The sequence below is a fragment of the Monodelphis domestica genome, chromosome 1 (genome assembly GCF_027887165.1).
Source record: "Monodelphis domestica isolate mMonDom1 chromosome 1, mMonDom1.pri, whole genome shotgun sequence".
NCBI lineage: Eukaryota > Metazoa > Chordata > Mammalia > Didelphimorphia > Didelphidae > Monodelphis > Monodelphis domestica.
In genome coordinates, this window is record NC_077227.1 from 409,817,816 (window position 1) to 409,836,745 (window position 18,930).

The following is an 18,930-nucleotide window of genomic DNA, read 5'->3' on the forward strand; positions in this document are numbered from 1 at the left end:
GAAATCATTTCCAAAATGGAAGGGTGGGGCAGGGGGAATCAGGGAAGGAAAAAGTAGAAGCTAAGCCCAAAAGGAAGGGAAGGACTTCAAAGGCTTAATGTGCTAGAGGGAGGGAGGCAGTTTGTGTAGATGGTGAGAATTAAAGACATCCTGGGCACCAGGAAAGGCAGAGATAGAAAAGGGCAGGGCAAGGATGGTGGAGGTGGGGGGGGGGGTGAGGGATCTTTTATGTTTTAACTGAATATACAGTACATGAGATAATGCTGGGGAAAAGAAACTAGAACCGACTGAAAGACTTCAAATGCTGGGCAAAGACATTCTCATTTTTTCTTGCATTTATTAGCAGAATCCTAAAGTCACAAGGAAAAATACCAGGTAGAAAGGAGGTGTCATGGAGCCTGAGGGGAGTACATGGGGCAGAAAGATAGGAGGTTGAAAGGGAAGGAAAAATGGGGCTCTCCAGGGATCCGAGACACTGAAATTCACAGCAATGTGAGTGTGGTTCGGAAACTGAAAATAACATTAAGTCAGAGGAAGAGCGGAAGAGATCAGACAAGCTAGAGATGCAGCCCACCTGAGGGGAGCGGAGGGTTCTGTGGGAAGAACTGGAAAAAAACAGGAAGAGAAAAAAATTAAAATGCCAGTTTCTTATGTTAATTGAAAATTGAAGTGTGCTTAGAAGGATTAGCCGACTGGGGGGATGGTCCCGTAGTGGGCTAGAGAGAACCTGCCAGTTCAGAGCACCTCCAAAATGTTTTTTTTTCGGCTAAAGAGCCAGGGAAGCTGAAATGGAGTCTCTCCTTCCCCCTCGGCAGTTGGTAGTGTATGCCGGGAAAGAGGTAACATGGCCACTACTGGTGGTGGGGAGGAGGAGAGGAGGAGGAGGAGGAGTGAAAAGAGGAGGAGGAGGAGAAGGAGGAGGAGAGTGGGAGACTGCAGCAGTTGCCGCAGCAACCCAGGCAGGCAGCCAAGGAAGTAGGGGAGTCAGAGCAGAAGGAGAGCATGGTGTGAGCTCAAATCACCCGGAGCCTGACAGAGAAGGACTGAGAGCCGCTTCCAGCCCCGCCAGCAGAAGGAGCGGACCTGTGGGAGTTCCGAGATGCCCAGCCCAGAACTGTATTCCCCTGGCTTTGGCCAGGGGCATGGTGAGTGTCAGCCGGCCGCTCCGAGCGAGAGTGAGGACGGAGAGGGCCGGCAGGGAGACGCTGAAGAGTTAGGGAAGGCTGGTGGCAGGGAGGTGAGGAAGAAGAAGAGGGAGGAGGAAGGGGGGAGAAGAAAGAAAACAGATGCTGCTGGTTTTTCTGTTTTGTCTTCTGTAAGGGCTCCAGGTGGAGAGGAGGAGAAAAAGAAGAGAGAAGAGAAGAGGCCGGGTGCAGCCTCCTTAGTGCGGGGCAAAGGACCGCAGGAGGATGCCTTCAATGGGAGGTTTATCCTGAGGCTCCGATTCCAAGGCGAGGACAACAACTGCCCCACGAGAGACTATGTGGTAGGGACCCTTATCATCAAGTCGATCGGCATGAACCCCAGGGACATCTATGCAGTCATACAGATCCCCGGCAGTAAGGAGTTTGACGTGAGCTTCCGATCGGCGGAGAAATTCGACTTCTTTCTGAGAAAGTACCAGGAGAAAAAGGGCCAGGACTGCTGGGAGAACTTTGTGCTGATTCAGCTGACCAAGCCGCGGCTCAAAACCCTCTTCATCCTCTTTCGAAACGAAACTGTGGATACGGGAGACATCGTGACGTGGCTGAAGAGACACTGCGACGTGTTGACCACCCCGGTCAAGGTGGCCGATCGCTTCGGGGTCTGGACGGGGGAATACAAGTGTGAAATCGAACTGTGGCAAGGGGAGGAGGGGGTTGACCACCTGCCGGGGGCCTTTTACCTAGGCGCGGAGAAGGGCTACAGCTGGTATAAGGGCCAGCCAAAGACGTGCTATAGATGTGGCTCCAAGAACCATATGAGTTTAACCTGTAGCCAGGAAAAGTGTTTCCGGTGTGGAGAGCAAGGGCATAGCACCACCTTCTGCAAAAAGGGGATTGTCTGTAACCTCTGCGGGCAGAAAGGACACATCTATGCCAACTGCCCCAGTGCAGGCCACTCAGCTGGCATCACTGGGGAATGAAAAGAGGGCTTTGGAATAATCAATCCAATGTTCCAAACTACCCAAGCCCCCCCTCTCCCCTGCCCCTCCCTCCCCCGTGCCCCTTTAAGTGCCAGGACTTCTTTGGTGTTCATTTTAGCCATCTTAGAGGAAGTATTTCCAAAATATGTGAATTACCCATGTGTCTCTGCCTCCTTAAACAAGAGTAGAGTGAAGAGAAGTCAGCCTTTTCTTGGTGACTCGAGGTCATCTTTGTGATAGTTAGTGATCATCCCGTGCTATATGATATTTCTTCTGTCGTCTTCTTCGCTGTTGCCATGCTGTGAGCTGTTACTTCGATTGTCAGTGTGCCTACCCTTTTCTCTTTTCCCCCCTTCTGATTTGCTGCTTCCGATTTGTTGTGGTCTGAAAAAATAATAATAAATGTAACCAATGTTGTTAGAATTATATGTAAATTAGGAGTAAATAAGCTCTGAATGGTGAGCCCCAGGGCCCCTCATAGAACAAAGTGCATGGGCTTTGAGACAGCTATTTTGGTGGCCTAAGAGAACTTATATGTTAATATATAGGTAGAACTAGAGATCTTTTCTTACAGAATCATGAAATATCAGAGCTTAAGAGGACTTTATGGATTATTTAGCCAACTCCATCCCTCTTATTTTTCAGATGGGCAAACTGAGGCCAGGAAAGGGGAAATGACTAGAGTCACACAGTGATGTGGTAGGAAAGCCAGGAGTAAAACCTAGGTTTCCCAACTCTAAGTTCAGAGCTCTTTCTATTATATATAGTGCCTCTTGAGTGGGGTTTATTTGTTTATTTGTTTTTCCTATTTGGTTTTGGGTTTTTTAGCTGGTTCTTCATTATAGTCTGATGACTGAAGCCACTAGAAGTTGGCTCTCCAGTATCTAGATGAATGGGGGTGTCTCAGAAGGGAGGGAGGGAGGCTGGCTCAGGCAGTCAGCATCAAGGATTCCAAGAGAAAAGGGCCAGCCCTGCTGGCCTAATGAACAAAAATGAACAAGGCTCTAGAGGATTTTTAAGATAATTGGAACGCCATAAACAGAAGAATCAGGAAGTAGGAGAGAAAAGCAAAAAGGAAGAAGATGAATTTCAGGTAGAAGGCAGGGATGAAAGGCAGAGGAAAACCATTTATGTTGGAAGGGATGGTGACCCTCTCCTATAGGTTGGAGTGTGTTCTAAAGGGATTTGGCAGGTCCAGTCTGGACCAAACATTCCCCTGTTTATCCCCATCAGTAGTCAATTGATGCTAGCCACATGGTAGTATAAATAGGAGCTGTAGGCTTAAAGCTTAAGAAACACCAAAAAGGGAAGCTGAGTAAAAGGTCATTGCTAACCTTGTGATTCTCAGAGCAATGAGTAGAGAACTATGGGTAATAATAATAAACACCAACATGTGCAGAGAGTGCTTTTAAGATAGCAGAGAAATTTGTACACGTTATCTTACTGAAGCCACACAGCTCCTGAGATAGGGACTTAAGATTTAGAACAGGCAGGAACTTTAGAAATCATCTCATCCAACCCCCTCATTTTACAGAAGAGGAAACTGAGACCTAGAGAAAAAAAAGTGACAGTATGAGCACTGGAAGTAGAAGTAAATTTTGTCTTAAGGGGGAAAGGCCAGCTGTGAATAGGCATTGAGGGAGAAAGAGAGGAGAAGGATAAGGGGAGAGAGAGAGAGAGAGAGAGAGAGAGAGAGAGAGAGAGAGAGAGAGAGAGAATCACCTTGGTAGATAGTTATCCCAAAAGATGATAAGCTACTTGTGTGTAGGTTTTGTTTGCCCTTGTTCTGTATTTGGCATTATTTTGTTGTGGTTTCCAAAGTGAATTAATGGCTTGGTTTGTTATTGTGAATAAATATTTATCTTTTGTATAAATTACCTCAGAGCAGTATTTTTCCTGTCATTTCAAAGCACTCCTTAAAGATTTAATAATACATGTTCTAGATACACATTCTCATCCATGTGCTCAGTCACAAACTCTATCTTTACATACATATTTATATATCTATGTTAGGGTTTACGGATAGAAAAGACCCTTATATTTATCTGGTCCATAACCCTCTACAGCCTCTAAATTTGTACAGGCAGCAAGTAGAACTGGGATTCAAACTCATTTCTACTGACTGCATATCTAGTATTTTTCCCACTATGCCTCAGTTAGCTCTCACAAAAACTTAAATGCATTTATGATCTCTTCAGAGTGGCTAGTCTCCATGGCAGATCAGAGGGAAACCATTAGATGCCTTCTCATCCTATGTGATAGATATCTTGTCTTTGCCTAAATCTGCAGGAAAGATATCACCAAAAGCTTGGAGTTCCTTCTGGAAATCCTTCTGAAGGCCTTCTTCTGGCTTTCTGGATACTTCAAAGATACCAGTGGAACACTTGGGTTGTCTTTCTGCCATCCCTCACTCTCACATGATCAGTTCATCTTCCCTTTCTATCACACTCATTCTTAACAGTGCCTTTTATCCCATGTCTGCCATTCAAGTTCCTCCTAGTAATAAAGCCACAGTGCACTTAGACTTACCATGTACTTTTCTGCTGCCCATGGGTCACCTGTCTTTTTCATGAACTGTTCTGAGACAAATAACATGATTTGAAACTAGAGCATCACATTAATACTAGTGAGAAAGATGCTTTCCATATTCTGCTAGGAAATGTCTCTGAACCTTCAGTTGTTTCAGTTGAGATTTATAATCATAAAAATTTAGAGCTGAAAGCCACCTCAGAAGAGGTTGTCTAATACAACTTCATTTTACCAATGAGGAAACTGAGACCCAGGAAGGTTAGATAACTTGCCCAAGATCACATAGGCAGTGAATAACAGAACTGGAGTTTGAATCCAGGTCCTTGCCTCCAAATCCAGAACTCTTTCCTTGGACCACCTCCCATTGCTGTTAGGATTCTTTATGACGTGCCCATGTTTGGAGATGGTTAAGGAAAAAGGCAATGAAATAGTTACTGATATTACTTGGGTGTGTGTGGGTGGTGCCAAAGAAAGACTACCTTACTGATTGGCTCAGCACTGGTACTGTGTGTCTCTCTGCCAATGGGCTAAATCCAGAGAGTCAGGAGCTGAGCAAAGCCAAGGCTTCAGGAGCATCCTGGGAAAAGGGGCTGCTGTTCCATTACTGAAAGAGATCAGGTGGGAGTAGTTAAGAGGTGGGTGGCTCCAGTGTAAGGCCAGAACATGTCAGGCATAATAACAGCTTACATTTCTATAAACCTTGAAGGCTTAGGAACTACTCTTCTTGAAACAATGCTGTGAGGTAACATTATTTCCTTTTAACACACGGCAAAACTGAGACTTGAAAAGAGATCATTTGTCCAAGGATACAAAGCTAAGAGTCCTAACTAAAGCCCTCTGCCTTGAAATCTCATGCTATTTCTGTTACACTGAGAATTATGAGAGCTCTGTAGGTATATATTGAGCAGACCATTTTAATTTTCTGGTTATCTTCTATTCTCTCTAATCAATGAGTTTGATACTTTCCCTCCCCCTGCCAAAAAACACTGGTGACAAAAATCTGGGAATGGTTTGTTTTGGTTTGGTAAAGGAAAAGGAAGGAGGATGCTTAAAGCTAGACATATCCGTGTAACAGCATCCAGTTTTACCATGTGTGAAAAGGGATTAGTAATACCTATACTATCCATAGCATTGTTCTAAAGAAAATAGCTTCTAAGAGAGTAGAGACCAGAGGGCTGGGGTATCATAGAATCTCAGGGGCCAGCTAGGCGAACTAATACCTAAGCAAGAATCCCCTCTACAGCATCCACAACTAGTGGTCATCTTTTCTTTGCTTGAAGATCTCCAATGTAGAAGAACTTCTACCTTCCAAGGAAGCTGATTCCACTTTCAGATTATTCCAATTGTTAGGAAGCTTGTCCTTTCAGGGAACTATAATCTACCACTCTTCAAATTCCACATCTCACTCTAGTTCTGCCTTTTAGGTCAAGCCAAACAAGTTTAATTCCTCTTCCTAAAGACAGCCTTTCCCTACTTCCCTACTTCTGCCCCTTTTTAAAAATAGTCCTGGAGGGGCAGCTAGGTGGCTTGATGGATAGAGAGCCAGGCCTAGAGACAGGAGGTTCTAGGTTCATATCTGGCCCCAGACATTTCTAGCTGTGTGACCCTGGGCAAATCACTTGCCCCCCATTGCCTAGCCCTTACCACTCTTCTGCTTTGGTACATTGCCTAGACCTTACTGCTCTTCTGCCTTGGTACCCATACTACATATAGATTCTAAAACAGAAGATAAGGGTTTTAAAAATAGTCCTGAACTTAGGAGAGAAAATGTATGGGGGTCATATAGGATAAGCATGCATGGAGAATTTGTCATCTGAATAGTTAGATCTAATGGATGAGAATACAGATGTATCTAGGAATTAGGTTCTCTCTCTCTCATAAGGCGTATTTCTTTTTTAACCTTATCTTCTACCTTATAATTAATATTGTATATTGTGTATTGGTTCTAAGGCAGAAGAGCAGTAAGGACTAGGCAATGAGGATTAAGTGACTTGACCAGTATCACACAGTTAAGAACAAGTCTAAGGCCAGATTTGAATCCAGGTTCTTCTGTCTCTAAACCTGGCTCTCAATCCCCTGAGCCACTTAGCTGCTCCTACAGTCTATTTCTTTAAAGGGTAATATAAGGTGCTAAAATTTTAAGCTTAATTTTTTATATAAATGTAAATTATAAAATGCAAATTTAATAACGAGCAAGGTAGAAAACTAGCTGAAGACTTGGTGAAATTTTTTAAAATTAGTGATGCTGAAACCAGTATATAAAGCAAGGATAGGGTTCATACCTGGGGAACCTCATTCAGGAGTTTTAATCCTACAATATGTGGCACATAAAATCATACCCAACATGAAGGACTTGAAAATTTCATTGGCCACTACCACTTTCTCTGTTAACCAGAGGTCATTTGGATCCTGCATTTCCAAAGTTTATTATAGCATCATCATTATGGGACTTTATATTTCTACACCCTGTAAGAGACACAAAGTGCTTTGTATTATTACCTTTGATTATTAAAATAATCCTATAAGGCCAATAGAAGAGTAATGTTTTTTATTCCTAACTAACATATTAGGAATCCAAGGCTCAGAAACATTCGGTAACTTGTACCAAGATTACTCAGCTAATAGGAAGCAGACCTGGGATTTTACTTCCTGAATATCTGACTTTGAATTCAGAGAACTTTTCCCTATACCAGGCTGCTTCTCAGCACCAAGAATGCTTCAGAATCACTCGGGGCTGTTCTCTCTGTCTCTGTGTCTATACAACGTGGTGATTTAGAATAGCAGCTTACCCATCCTACTCTGAAGATACTGGGGGTATCCAAGCATGAAGGAGTGAGTGGATTTTGCCCTTTGTAACCTTATGAACAAGAGCAAGAAAATGCCTTCTCTCTCTAGAAATCTGAAAGAGATTCATCTGGAAGATGAATCATAGAATGTCTGAGCTGAAAGGGACCTTAGAACAGAACAAAACATATGTTAGTACTGAAAAGGACTTTAGGGCAAAATTAGAAGAGACCTTAGAAAGAAGAACATAAAATGCCAGAACTGGGCAAGTTGGTAGGGATCATCTAGTACAACCCCTATTATTATTGTTGTTGTTGTTGTTATTATTATTATTATTATAAACTCTTACCTTAGGTCTTAGAATTGATTCTGAGTATTGGTTCTAAGGCAGAAGCAAAGTAAGGGCTAGGCAATTGGGGTTCAGTGACTTGCCCAGGGTCACACAGCTAGGAAGTGTCTGAGGTCAGATTTGAGTCCAGGACCTCCCATCTACAGGCCTGACTCTCTATCCACTGAGCCACCTAACTAACTAGCCAACTAACTACCACCTCCCTATTTTAGAAATGAAGAAACTGAGGCCCAGTAAACAAAAGTGACTCACCTAAAGTCATATAGTAAGCCAATGAGAGTCAGAATCAATACTTAGGTTTCTAGATTTTCCAATAACTATCTTTCCATTATACGAATGTATCTCCTTCAAGAAGTCTTTCCTAGTTAATTAATCTTATTTCCATTACACTTCTCAAGCTTACAAGATGTATGCATGCTGAACCTCAAGATGTACAATTCATAATACATCCTTTAAATTTTTTTTTAAAACCTTTGCCTTCAGTCCTAATAACAACACTCAAACAGAAGGGCAAGGGCTAGGCAAATTGGGTTAAGTAACTTGCCCAGATTCCCACAGCTGGGACGTGTCTAAAGCCAAATTTGAACCCAGATCCTCCTGATACCAGGTCTAGCTCTCTATCCACTATGCCACCCAGCTGCCCCCAATAGTGAATATTTCTTAATTAAGGCCTTCAACATCTTATCTCTTTCCCTGGCCTGATGCCATACTCCCCTACAGAATGAAAACTCCATGAGACTTAGGAGTTATTCTGTATTCCATTTTCTTCCCATCTATACCTAGTATGCAAAGGTACTTACAAACCAAGGTCTTGAATCAATGATTTCCTGTTGTTCTAAGATTATGTCTCTCTCTTGACCTCTCAACCCCTTCAGGCAACTCTCTGAACTAAATTACAGAACCATCTTCCAATCTGCATTGGTAAAGGGAGTTTCCTTTTCCCAGCTTCTACTACACCCAGGAAACGGGTGTCCAGGCCTAAAGTAGGGGGAGGGGAAAAGTTCTTTGATTCTAAATTTCTATGGGTCTAGTACATTTCCAGTCATGATAGTATGGAACTTAACAGGCTCCTTTAGGAACACACCACCATGAGACACTGATTTCTAGGACCAACCTTGACTTAGCCCTTCTCTCTCTCCCCTTGCTCAGCCTCCTCCCCCTCCTTTTATTCTCTAGCTAAAATGTTTTCTCTTCTGAGCAATATTGAAACCAAAGCCAAGGAACCAGCCTTTATCTAGACCCTATTTCCCCCCACCCACCCTCTCCACCCCCCACCCCCACAATCTCCATCACTTTTCCTCTTTTCAGGGCAGGACACACAATTAATTTCCAGCCAAGTGGCTCCCTTTTGGAATAAATAAATATTCCCTCCCCCCAGGCCAGCTCCCCAGTGGGATAAAGAGGAAGAAACTGGCAGAGATCCCAGCTACTAATGTAAACCACTGCCAAGGCTTCTGGCCAGACTCCTCAGGGATTGAGTGACCAGACTCTGGGGGAAAGCAACATGCCCCTCTTCTCCATTCTTCCCCCAAAAGTCAGCCCAAGATTCCTATATTTTAGTCATCTAATATAGATTTATAAGGATGAGAATAGCTGGGTTGATGAAGAAAAATAGGGTAGGAAACTGGAAGTAGGAGGTACACAGGTACCATCAAATCACCCTACTGTGCCCTCTGGCTCTTGATTTGGGACTTCCAAGGTGGCCAAGTGGAAACTGGCCTAGTTCAGAAGTCAGGATGTCTAGATTCTAGTGCTTTCCCTACTGCTAACTTGCTGAGCAAACAAAAGCAAGCCACTTCCTCTCTCTTCAACTCAGTTTCTTCCTCTGTAAAATGAAGGGGTTAGATGAGACAATTTCTGAAATGCCTTCAATTGTGATATCTTTTGAACTGGGACTTACTTATGGTTACAGAGAAAGTTATTGATCCTCCCAGAGATTGTTCCACTCTATCAATTTTTCTGAACATGACCTCTCCCATGAAGCCTAGTCCCTTCCCCTAGTTTTCTCTTCCCTTGAACTCTCAAAGCACCTACTCTCTCATAATGACTGGACACTGAGGATGCATAGGTTCCTATTGTGCAACACACCACTAAAGAATGGCATTGATGCCATGATGAAAATATAGTCTCATTATTGGCTTCTGACTTGTCCTCATTGTAGATGATACTTGTTGAAGGTTTTAGAATTTTAAGGAAAGGCTTTTTTATTCCTATGCTTATAGATCCAGAATTCTAATCAAGAACCTCTGAGTTCCAGTACTCTGTCCCCTTCCCCAGGTTGTGTCTCTTGCTTAGCAAGTCACTTATTTTCTCAGCCTCAGTGTTCTCATCTGTAAAATGGGGATTATAATAGCTCCTACCTCACAATATTGTATGGATCACATGAGAAAGTGTAGTAAATAGTTAGAGAGACTGCCTTGGAGTTAGGTATGCCTATGCTCAATAAAATATCAGATCTAGTTAAAAGTAAAACACTTGAAAGCCTCAAAATTATATAAATGTCAGCTCTTATTTCTCTGTTTTTTGGCAGTCTCCTATACTTCCAAGGCTAAGGATTACTTGCTAAGACAAACACAAGAATTATAAGAAAACAATCACAGATGCCCTTTGATTGGGGAATGTCTGAACAAATTGTGGTATATGTTGGTAATGGAATACTATTGTGCTCAAAGGAATAATAAGGTGGAGGAATTCCATGGAGACCGGAATGACCTCCAGGAATTGATGCAGAGTGAGAGGAGCAGAACCAGGAGAACATTGTACACAGAGACTGATGCACTGTGGTACAATCGAATGTAATGGACTTCTCCATTAGTGGCAATACAATGACCCTGAACAACTTGGAGGAACCTACGAGAAAAACCACTATCCACATCCAGAGGAAACACTGTAGGAATAAAAACACCGAAGGAAAACAACTGCTTGAATACATGGATTGAAGGGATATGGTTGGGGATGTAGACTCTAAATGAGCATCCTAGTGCAAACAACAACATGGAAATAGGTTCTGATCAAGGACACATTTAATACCCAATGAAATTTCGTGTTGGCTGTGGGAAGGGTGGGTGGAGGGGAGGGAGGGAAATAATGTGATTATTATAATCAAGGAATAATGTTCTAAATTGACTAAATAAACTAATTCAAATGAAAAAAATCACAAAACACTTTTCACACAAATAAAGTCAGATCTAAACAAATGGAAAAATATTCATTGCTAAGCAGGTAGGCCAAGCTAATATAATAAAAATGATGATTCTACCTAAATTAATTTACTTATTCAATGCCATACCAATCAAACTACCAAAAAACTATTTTATAGAACTAGAAAAAGAATTTTAAAAAGTTTGCCTGTAAGAATAAAAGATCAAGAATATCAAGGGAACTAATGAAAAAACTGTGATGGATAGTGGCCTAGCAGTACTAGATCTCAAACTGTAAAAATACAGTAAGAAATAGAATGGTGCATCAATGGAATAGATTAGGGGTAAATAATCTAAGCAATCCAGTGTTTGGTAAATCCAAAGATCTCAGTTTGGGGGATTTTGACGAAAACTAGAAAAAAGTATGGGAGAAATTGGGTATAGACCAATATCTCACCCCTATACCAACATAAAGTCAAAATAGGTATATGACTTAGACATAAAGGGTGATAACATACTTAAATTAGGGGGACACAATAGTTTACTTGTCAGATCTATAGAGAAGAGAAGAATTTATGACCAATCAAGAGACAGAGAACATTACAGGTTGTAAAATGAATAATTTTGTCTATAGTAAATCACAAAGCTTTTGTACAAACAAAATCAATGTAGCCAAGTTTAGGAGGGAAACAATAAACTAGGGGGAAATTTTTATAACACATTTCTCTGATAAAGATCTAATATCTCAAATATATAGATAACTAAGTCAAACTTATAAGAATATAAGCCATTCCCCAGTTGAGAAATGGTCAAAGGATATGAACAAGCAATTTTCAGATGAAGAAATCAAAGTTCTCAATAATCATATAAAAAAATGTTCTAAATCACACTTGATGAGAGAAATGCAAATTAAAATAGCTCTGAGGTACCACCTCACACCTCTCAGATTAGCTATAAAACTGCATACCCTTTGATCCAGTAATACCACTGCTAGGTTTGTATCCCAAAGAGGTGAGAAAAGGACGAAATTGTACAAAAATAGTTGTAGCAGCTCTTCTTGTAGTGGCAAAAGAATTGGAAATTGAGGGGATATCCATCAATTAGGGAATGATTGAACAAATTGTGGTATATGATGGTGATGGAATACTATTGTACTGTAAGGATGATTTCAGAAAGAGCTGGAAAGTAACTACTCTCAGCAATACAATGATTTAGGATAATTCTGAGGGACTTCTGACAAAGAATGCTATCCACCTCCAGAGAATGATGGAGTTGGAATGCAGATCAACACATAGGATTTTGCATTTTAGTTTATCTGGGTTTTTGTCTTGGGATTTTAGTTTTATATGAGTATTCTCTTACAAAAATGAACAATATGGAAGTATTTTTTGCATGATAATACATATATAATCCAGATCAAACTGTTTACCAGCTCTGGGAAGGAGAAAAGAAGAAAGGGAGGAAAACTATTTGGATTATATGGTTCAGACAACTTATGCAGAAAACCGTTAATAGATCTCATTGGTAAAATAAAATATATTTATAAAAATAAATAAATAAAAGCTGAACAGAAGAGGAAAAGAATTCTGGTTCTATAATTTACTACTTGAGAAATAGAGAGTTCTCCCACCTTGGAGGTCTTCCAGCAAATGCTAGGTTTCCAATTGTTATAATGGACATTCATTTCATGTATGGGGTGGATTAGATGACCACTGGATAGGTTATATGGTAAATAGTTGTTCTGTTGTTTTCAGTCATGTTTTCAGTTCATGACCATATTTGGGTTTTTCTTGGCAACGTTCCTAGGGTAGTTTGCCATTTCCTTCTTCAGTTCATTTTTACAGGTGCAGAAACTCAGGCAAATAGAATGAGTGACTTGCCCAGTCACACAGCTAAAAATGTCTGAAATCACATTTGAATTCAGGTCTTTCTGACCCTAAGCTAGGTGCCCTATCCATTACTTCACCAACCTGCCCTATCATAAATTGACCAACCCTCAAATTCTGAGATTCTGTCATTTAGCCTCTCTGGTCTTCAATTCTCATTTGTAAAATACAGAGGTTAGTCTAGATGGCTTCTGTGGTCTCTTCCAATTCTAAAGTTATGATCCTCTGATGTGTCTAAAGCAGTGTAAACCCTTGACTTCAAGCTCTGACTGCAGTTTCCCACTGGCTTTTGAAAGGGGAAAGAAGAGAAAACATTAGGAGAGAAAAGGAGAGGAGAGGCAACAGGGAGAGAGGATAGGAGGAGGAAGACCAAGGATGGAGGTCTTAGGGAGCCCTTGCACTAAAGGGAGGAGAAGATGTGCCTCCAAAAAGGACCAAAAGGAGTGGCTAGAGAAATTGGAAAATCTCAGAGGTGTGGTGTCTGGGAGACCAGCAGAGTAGAGAGAATATTAAGAAGGGAGTTCAAGAGAAATGAATCTCAGTGTGGTTCTGGTTCTTGTGGGCTGAGTGATTGAGCCTGCAAATGGGGTCCATGTACCCCTGTCTCTCTTCTGGGAAGACCTCACAACTGCCCTCAGGTCTGGGTGCTCTGTCTTAGGGAAAAGAGGAGGGAGATGTCTATCACCCAGTCTCTCAGTGGTTTTCCTTTCTAGACACTGTTGCTACGGAAACTGGCTCCCAGGGCTGAGACTGTCCACTAAGCCAGCTGTCCTCAAAGCAACCAATGGAAAAGGAGAGCCAATGGGAAGCTGGATTCCACCCAGCTGGGGGGGGGAGGGGGTGTGTGGAGAGAGAATGCGGAAAAAGGGGGAAGGGATTCATCCAGTCAATGGGGCAGCAGCTGCCTCCCTTTGCCTAGATCTCCACCCTGGACCTAGGATGAGCCAATGAGCAATGGTCTTGCTTTCTCTCTAGTCTCACTGTAGCAACAGGACTTGCTTTAAAAAAAAGAATTCTCTAAGTTGTAAGTGATTAGCAGTAACTCATCTGTCTGTTGCTACCCACGTTGACTATCTCTCCCAATAATCTCCTGCTGATACCTCCCTTAGAGCAAAAGTTAATATAGTCCTGAAGTCATTTGGTTAAAAGCAAGCAAACCAACCAACCAACCAACCAACCAAAAAACCTCACTGTACCCATGCCTCACTGCCTCTTGTCTTGTGGGGCAATGGCTGATACAGAGACTTCATCCCCTGGGAGACACAAAGGCTAATGGAATTGGGAAGACAAGTTAGGAGAGCCACCTAAAGAGCCAGTTGTGCCAAGGCCAGGCCAGATCGCCATATTGCAATTGGAAAGGAACTGAGCAGAGCTCCTTACTCCAAATAATCCTTCTTGCTGCTTGTCATTCTACCTTTAGAGCTCCAAAATCTAGGGAGCTAAAGTTTTTTCCTTCTTCTAAGATGTTCCTAGTACTGCATAATCTCCAGAAAGTGACTTGTCTCTGGACCTTAGTATCCCTCCTTTATAAAAAACGAGAGGTTGAGGGACTGTTAGGTGGCTGAGTGGATTGAGAAGAAGGCCTACAGATAGGAGGACCTAGGTTCAAATCTGACCTCAGACACTGCCTAGCTGTGTGACCCTGGGCAAGTCACTTGACCCCCATTGCCTAGCCCTTACCACTCTTCTGCCATAACCAATACACAGTATTGAGTCCAAGATGAAAAGTGAGATAAAAAAATAATTATGATAAAAATGAAAGGTGGGATTAATGGATCTCTAATGACCTTAAAGCAGTGTGGATAAAAAACCTTGGCCAAGGAGTCAGCAGACTCTAGCACTAGCTCTGCCGCTATCTAACAAGCCTCTTCTCTGGCATCTTCAGACTCCAGATCTGCAAAAATAAAAGGTTGGATTAGGTTCCTTCTCCAAACATTGACTACATGCCTAATGCTGGAAGGTGATTTCCAAGGTCTCTCTTGCTTTGACCCTTCTGTGATTTTGTCATTCCAACTTTGACATTTTATGAATGAAAAAAAGTAAATACAGCTGCAACTGGGACATACTTTTAGTTGCTTTCAGCTCATACTTCAACTGGAACGATCTGATACCATGGGATACCAGAACTAGGAATCTGCTCTGGATAGTAAGAGATAGGGATGATAGGGGTGGGAGAAAGGAGAGGTCCCTTTAATAGGGGCAGCAGAAGCTGACAAAGACATACTTTAGGAGCTTCAGTTTTGACCAGGCAGTGCTCAGAATCTGGTGGGTCAAATTTAGATCTATTAGGGGATATTGAGGATGGGAGGTGGCCTCCCATCAGCAGTGGTCTGAAATATTGGATACTCATTCTGCCCTATTAGCTAGTCAGTTCAGAAGAGTCATCTCCCCTTATTCAACATCTGTTCATCCAACAAAGACTTTTCCCTCAGGTTGGCTTCCTGAGTTCTGAGTTTGGCTTTAAATACACATGAGGTCTGAGCCCTTGAGAAGTCAGAGACCCTATTGCTGACATTGTGTGTGAGAATTGCTCTTAAGCATCATTTTATAAGAATAATAACCTGAGTATAACAATAACAAAAACTTGCATTCATGCTTTAATAGTTTAGAAAGCAATTCTCCCATAGCATTCCTGTGATGTAAATAGTGCAAGTAGGGCAGCTAGGTCGCTCAGAGGATTGAGAGTAAGACCTAGAGATGGGAGGTCCTAAATTCAAATTCTACCTCAGACACTTCTTAGCTGTGTGACTCTGGGCAAGTCCCTTAATCTCCATTGCCTAACCCATACTCCTCTTCTGCCTTGGAAACAATACACAATATTGATTCTAAGATGGAAAGTAAGGGTTTCAAAAAAAATTGTGGAAGTTAAATTTTTTTAACAGATGAAACTAAACTAAGCCACTGGACTGGAAGACCAAGTTTCCAAGATATCACATTGCTTCTCAGTCATCCTCACCCTGCACCGTAGTTTTATCTACAAACTTGGACTTCAAGAGAAAAAAAAGAAACAATCTGTTACACATGATACAACATTTCCAGAGCTGGGTATTCTTTTGCCTTAGAGCATCCCTGTAGGATTGTGTGGATTCACTCTAGGACCTCAAGGTTCAATTCAACTGAATACAACATTCATTAAGCACCTGTATTCTGGGCACTGGACTAGGCCATGGGGATACAAAGAAACAGAGACAGAGAGACAAAGAGAAAGGAAAAGAGAGCAACAGGGATAAAGATAGAAACAGACAAGGAAGGACAGAGACAGAAAGAAAAAGGAAAAGAGAGGGAGAGGGAGAGAGAAAGGAAAAGATGGAGACAAAGAAGCAGAAACAAAGTTACGGACAGAGAGACAGAGATAAAAATAGAGACAGACAAAAAGAGAAAGGAAAAGAGACAAAGATAAAGATAAAAAGAGGGAGAGACAAAGAGAGAGGCAGAGACAGACAAAAATAAAAAGGCAAAAACAGAAAGACCTAGACTGAGAGCAAAGTCTCTGCCCTGAAAGAGATTCCATTCTACTGGTAAAGGGGTGGGGAAGAGAAATACAACCTGTTCAAAGATTTTAAAAAAAAAAAGGTGAGATAGATAAAAATAAATAAATTTAAAGTGTGCAACCAGGGTGGGAGATGCTAACTACTGTAACTAGGGCAATCAGGAAAGATCCTAGAAAGATGAGGTGATTACCTTGAACCTTGAAAGTAGACAGGAGTTTCAAGTACTAGCAAACACCAGGCACCAAAACTTCAGCCAATAGGCCAGTTTAGCTGGATGATAGAGTTCATGAAAGGGAATCTTATAGTTAGCCGGGAAAGAGCCCTTGCTTTTCCACCAATTTATTACCTAACTTTACAGAGTCTGCTGCATCTGAGCTGGATTTGAAGAGAAGATGTCAAAGGGGCATGTTACTAATATATTAGTAAAGGGGCAGGGGAGCAGACAGAGGAGGGGAAAGCTGAATGTTGTATTCCTGGCCTATGGCAAACTTGCTCTCAAGGACATGTTTTCTAGCTGGGTAATCCAGCAGTTTAATAGCAGAAGCACTAAGGCTCTATTGGAAAGACAATCATAGTATCACAGATCTGGGGTCACAAAGGACCTCAATCTACTTAGATCTAGTCCAACTCCTCTCTGGCCCCCATTTTGCAAATGAGGAAACTGATCCCCAGATGATTTGCCCAAGGTTACAGATACTAAGCAGAATTCGAATCCAAATCCTTCCACTTCAGAACCAGCACCATAGAATCATAACTTTTAGAGCTAGAAGGGACCCCAAAAACCACCTACTTCAACCTCTTCATTTTAGAGAAGAGAATGAATCCCAGAGAAAGGAAGTGATTTATCCAGGTGATTTTTCAGGAACTGAAAGGTAGAATCCAGGCCAGAAGTCTTTTGAGTCTAGGGTCAAAAGGCAAATTGAATTTAAAACTACTGAATTGATGCTATAAGGGTGGTCCTTCCCCAAAGGGAATAATAGGATCTAATTGGATTTTGAGCTGGAAGGAACTTTAGAGATCTCTCCCTAGCCCCTGAAACCCTGTATTTCATCCATTCTTCTCTAAAAACATAGTGACCCTTCTTAAGGGACAAGTAAAAAGGCACTTCTCTTCTCTCCCTTCCTTATAGGCCCCAAGGCCTTTGGGGGAGGAGGGGCTACCATGGCCCTACTTCCAACAGTCTTTGCAGGCCTTTTCTTTTCAAGAGCCAGTCTTTCCCTGTTCCTGTCCCCCCCCCCCTTCTTGTGCTCCCTGAAATGGCCCACCAGCCTCAGCCCAGTTCTAGGATGCGCTAATTAGGCGATCTAGCTGAGTCTGAAGCAAAACACGAGGCTTTCGCTTTTCTCCTCCTCCATGTCTCCCTTCAGCCCTTCCCCCATCTCACCCCCTCCTCCTTAGCATTCGGCTCACATCCCTTTCCTTCCCCCTCCCCCATTCCACCCAGGCTGGGCGGCCAGAGCCGCCCCTCCCCTTGGCCTTTCTTCCTCCACTCAGATACCCCGCAGGTTCAGATCGAGTCCTCATCTTTCTTTACTTCTTTCTTTCCTTCCCCACCCCACTGCGCATCTCTTCCCTAGAAGCTGCCCCTCCCGCCCCATGAGGCGCGCGCGCGTCCGCGCGTCCTCTCTCTGTGTATGTCTCTCTCTCCCTCTCCCCCCACCCTCACCCCTCCCTCCCCACCACAGTCCATGGAGGGAGAGCCAACAACACTATGAAGGTGACCCACTCCCTGGGGCACGCAACCGCCCCGCCACGTCCTCACTGGATGGCAGGTAGGGGAGGCGCAGGACACGTGGCTCAGGAAACCCCCCCCTAACCCCCCAGCCAGGCGCCACCTACTGGTGTGCCTACCATACCTGCTCCCCATTTCTCTGCCACTCCTCCGCTTTCTTCTGCCCCCCACCCCGCCTCCAACTCCCCACCACTGGCCGAGGGATGGGGCCAGGCAAGGTCTACGATCACCTGGAGCTGGGGAACTGTGAAAACACAGGGGTCTTCTTCGACCCCAAGATCCAGTTATAAGAAGGCAAAATGCCTTCGGAGACACTATAGGGAAGGCCCAAAGTGAATGGGGAGAGATCTGCAAGAGAGAGAACAGCCGTGGGCGGGGAGGGGGGGGGGGGCGGAGTGAGAGAACTGATACCTGGAGCCTCGGCAGCCACTTCCACTAAGAGCAAGCAGAAGAGCCCATAGAGAGACCTCCAACAAGACCGAGTGACTACTGGACCCCTCCACCACCACTTCTGCTAGGTGCTCAAGTTTCCTGGGGGAAAGGGCCCTGAAACCAGCTCGCACCCCTCCACCCTACATCTTGCCTGGGGCTAGCTTTAGAAATGCATCAAGCCCACTGGGTGACCGCCCTAGGCCGGCCAGCAAGTGAGAATAGCCTATAGGAAAAGCGCCTGAAGTGATTCTCGCTAGAGTTCCAAAAGGTTACCACTTCATCCAGCTCTCTCTGCATCACGCGCTTTGAGATCAAGGCTTGGAGAGATACTCAAAAGATCCATTCTCCTTCACCCCCATCTAGTCCCAGCACCTCGAGGTGGGGGTTGGCAGGGGAAGGAAACTGATACCCGCTATTGCCAACCTTCCCCAATAAAAGCCTAGGGCGGGGGGCAGCATGGAA

The 18,930-nt window shown here is 43.2% G+C and overlaps 1 protein-coding gene across 1 annotated transcript; it reads left to right on the forward strand.

The window, feature by feature from the left end:
* Window positions 1-286: 286 nt before the first annotated feature.
* Window positions 287-4,002, forward strand: ZCCHC3 (zinc finger CCHC-type containing 3). Its single transcript, XM_007474482.3, has one exon. The coding sequence runs from the start codon at window positions 1,100-1,102 to the stop codon at window positions 2,123-2,125; it is 1,026 nt and encodes a 341-aa protein (XP_007474544.1). The 5' UTR covers window positions 287-1,099; the 3' UTR covers window positions 2,126-4,002.
* The last annotated feature ends 14,928 nt before the right edge of the window (window positions 4,003-18,930 follow it).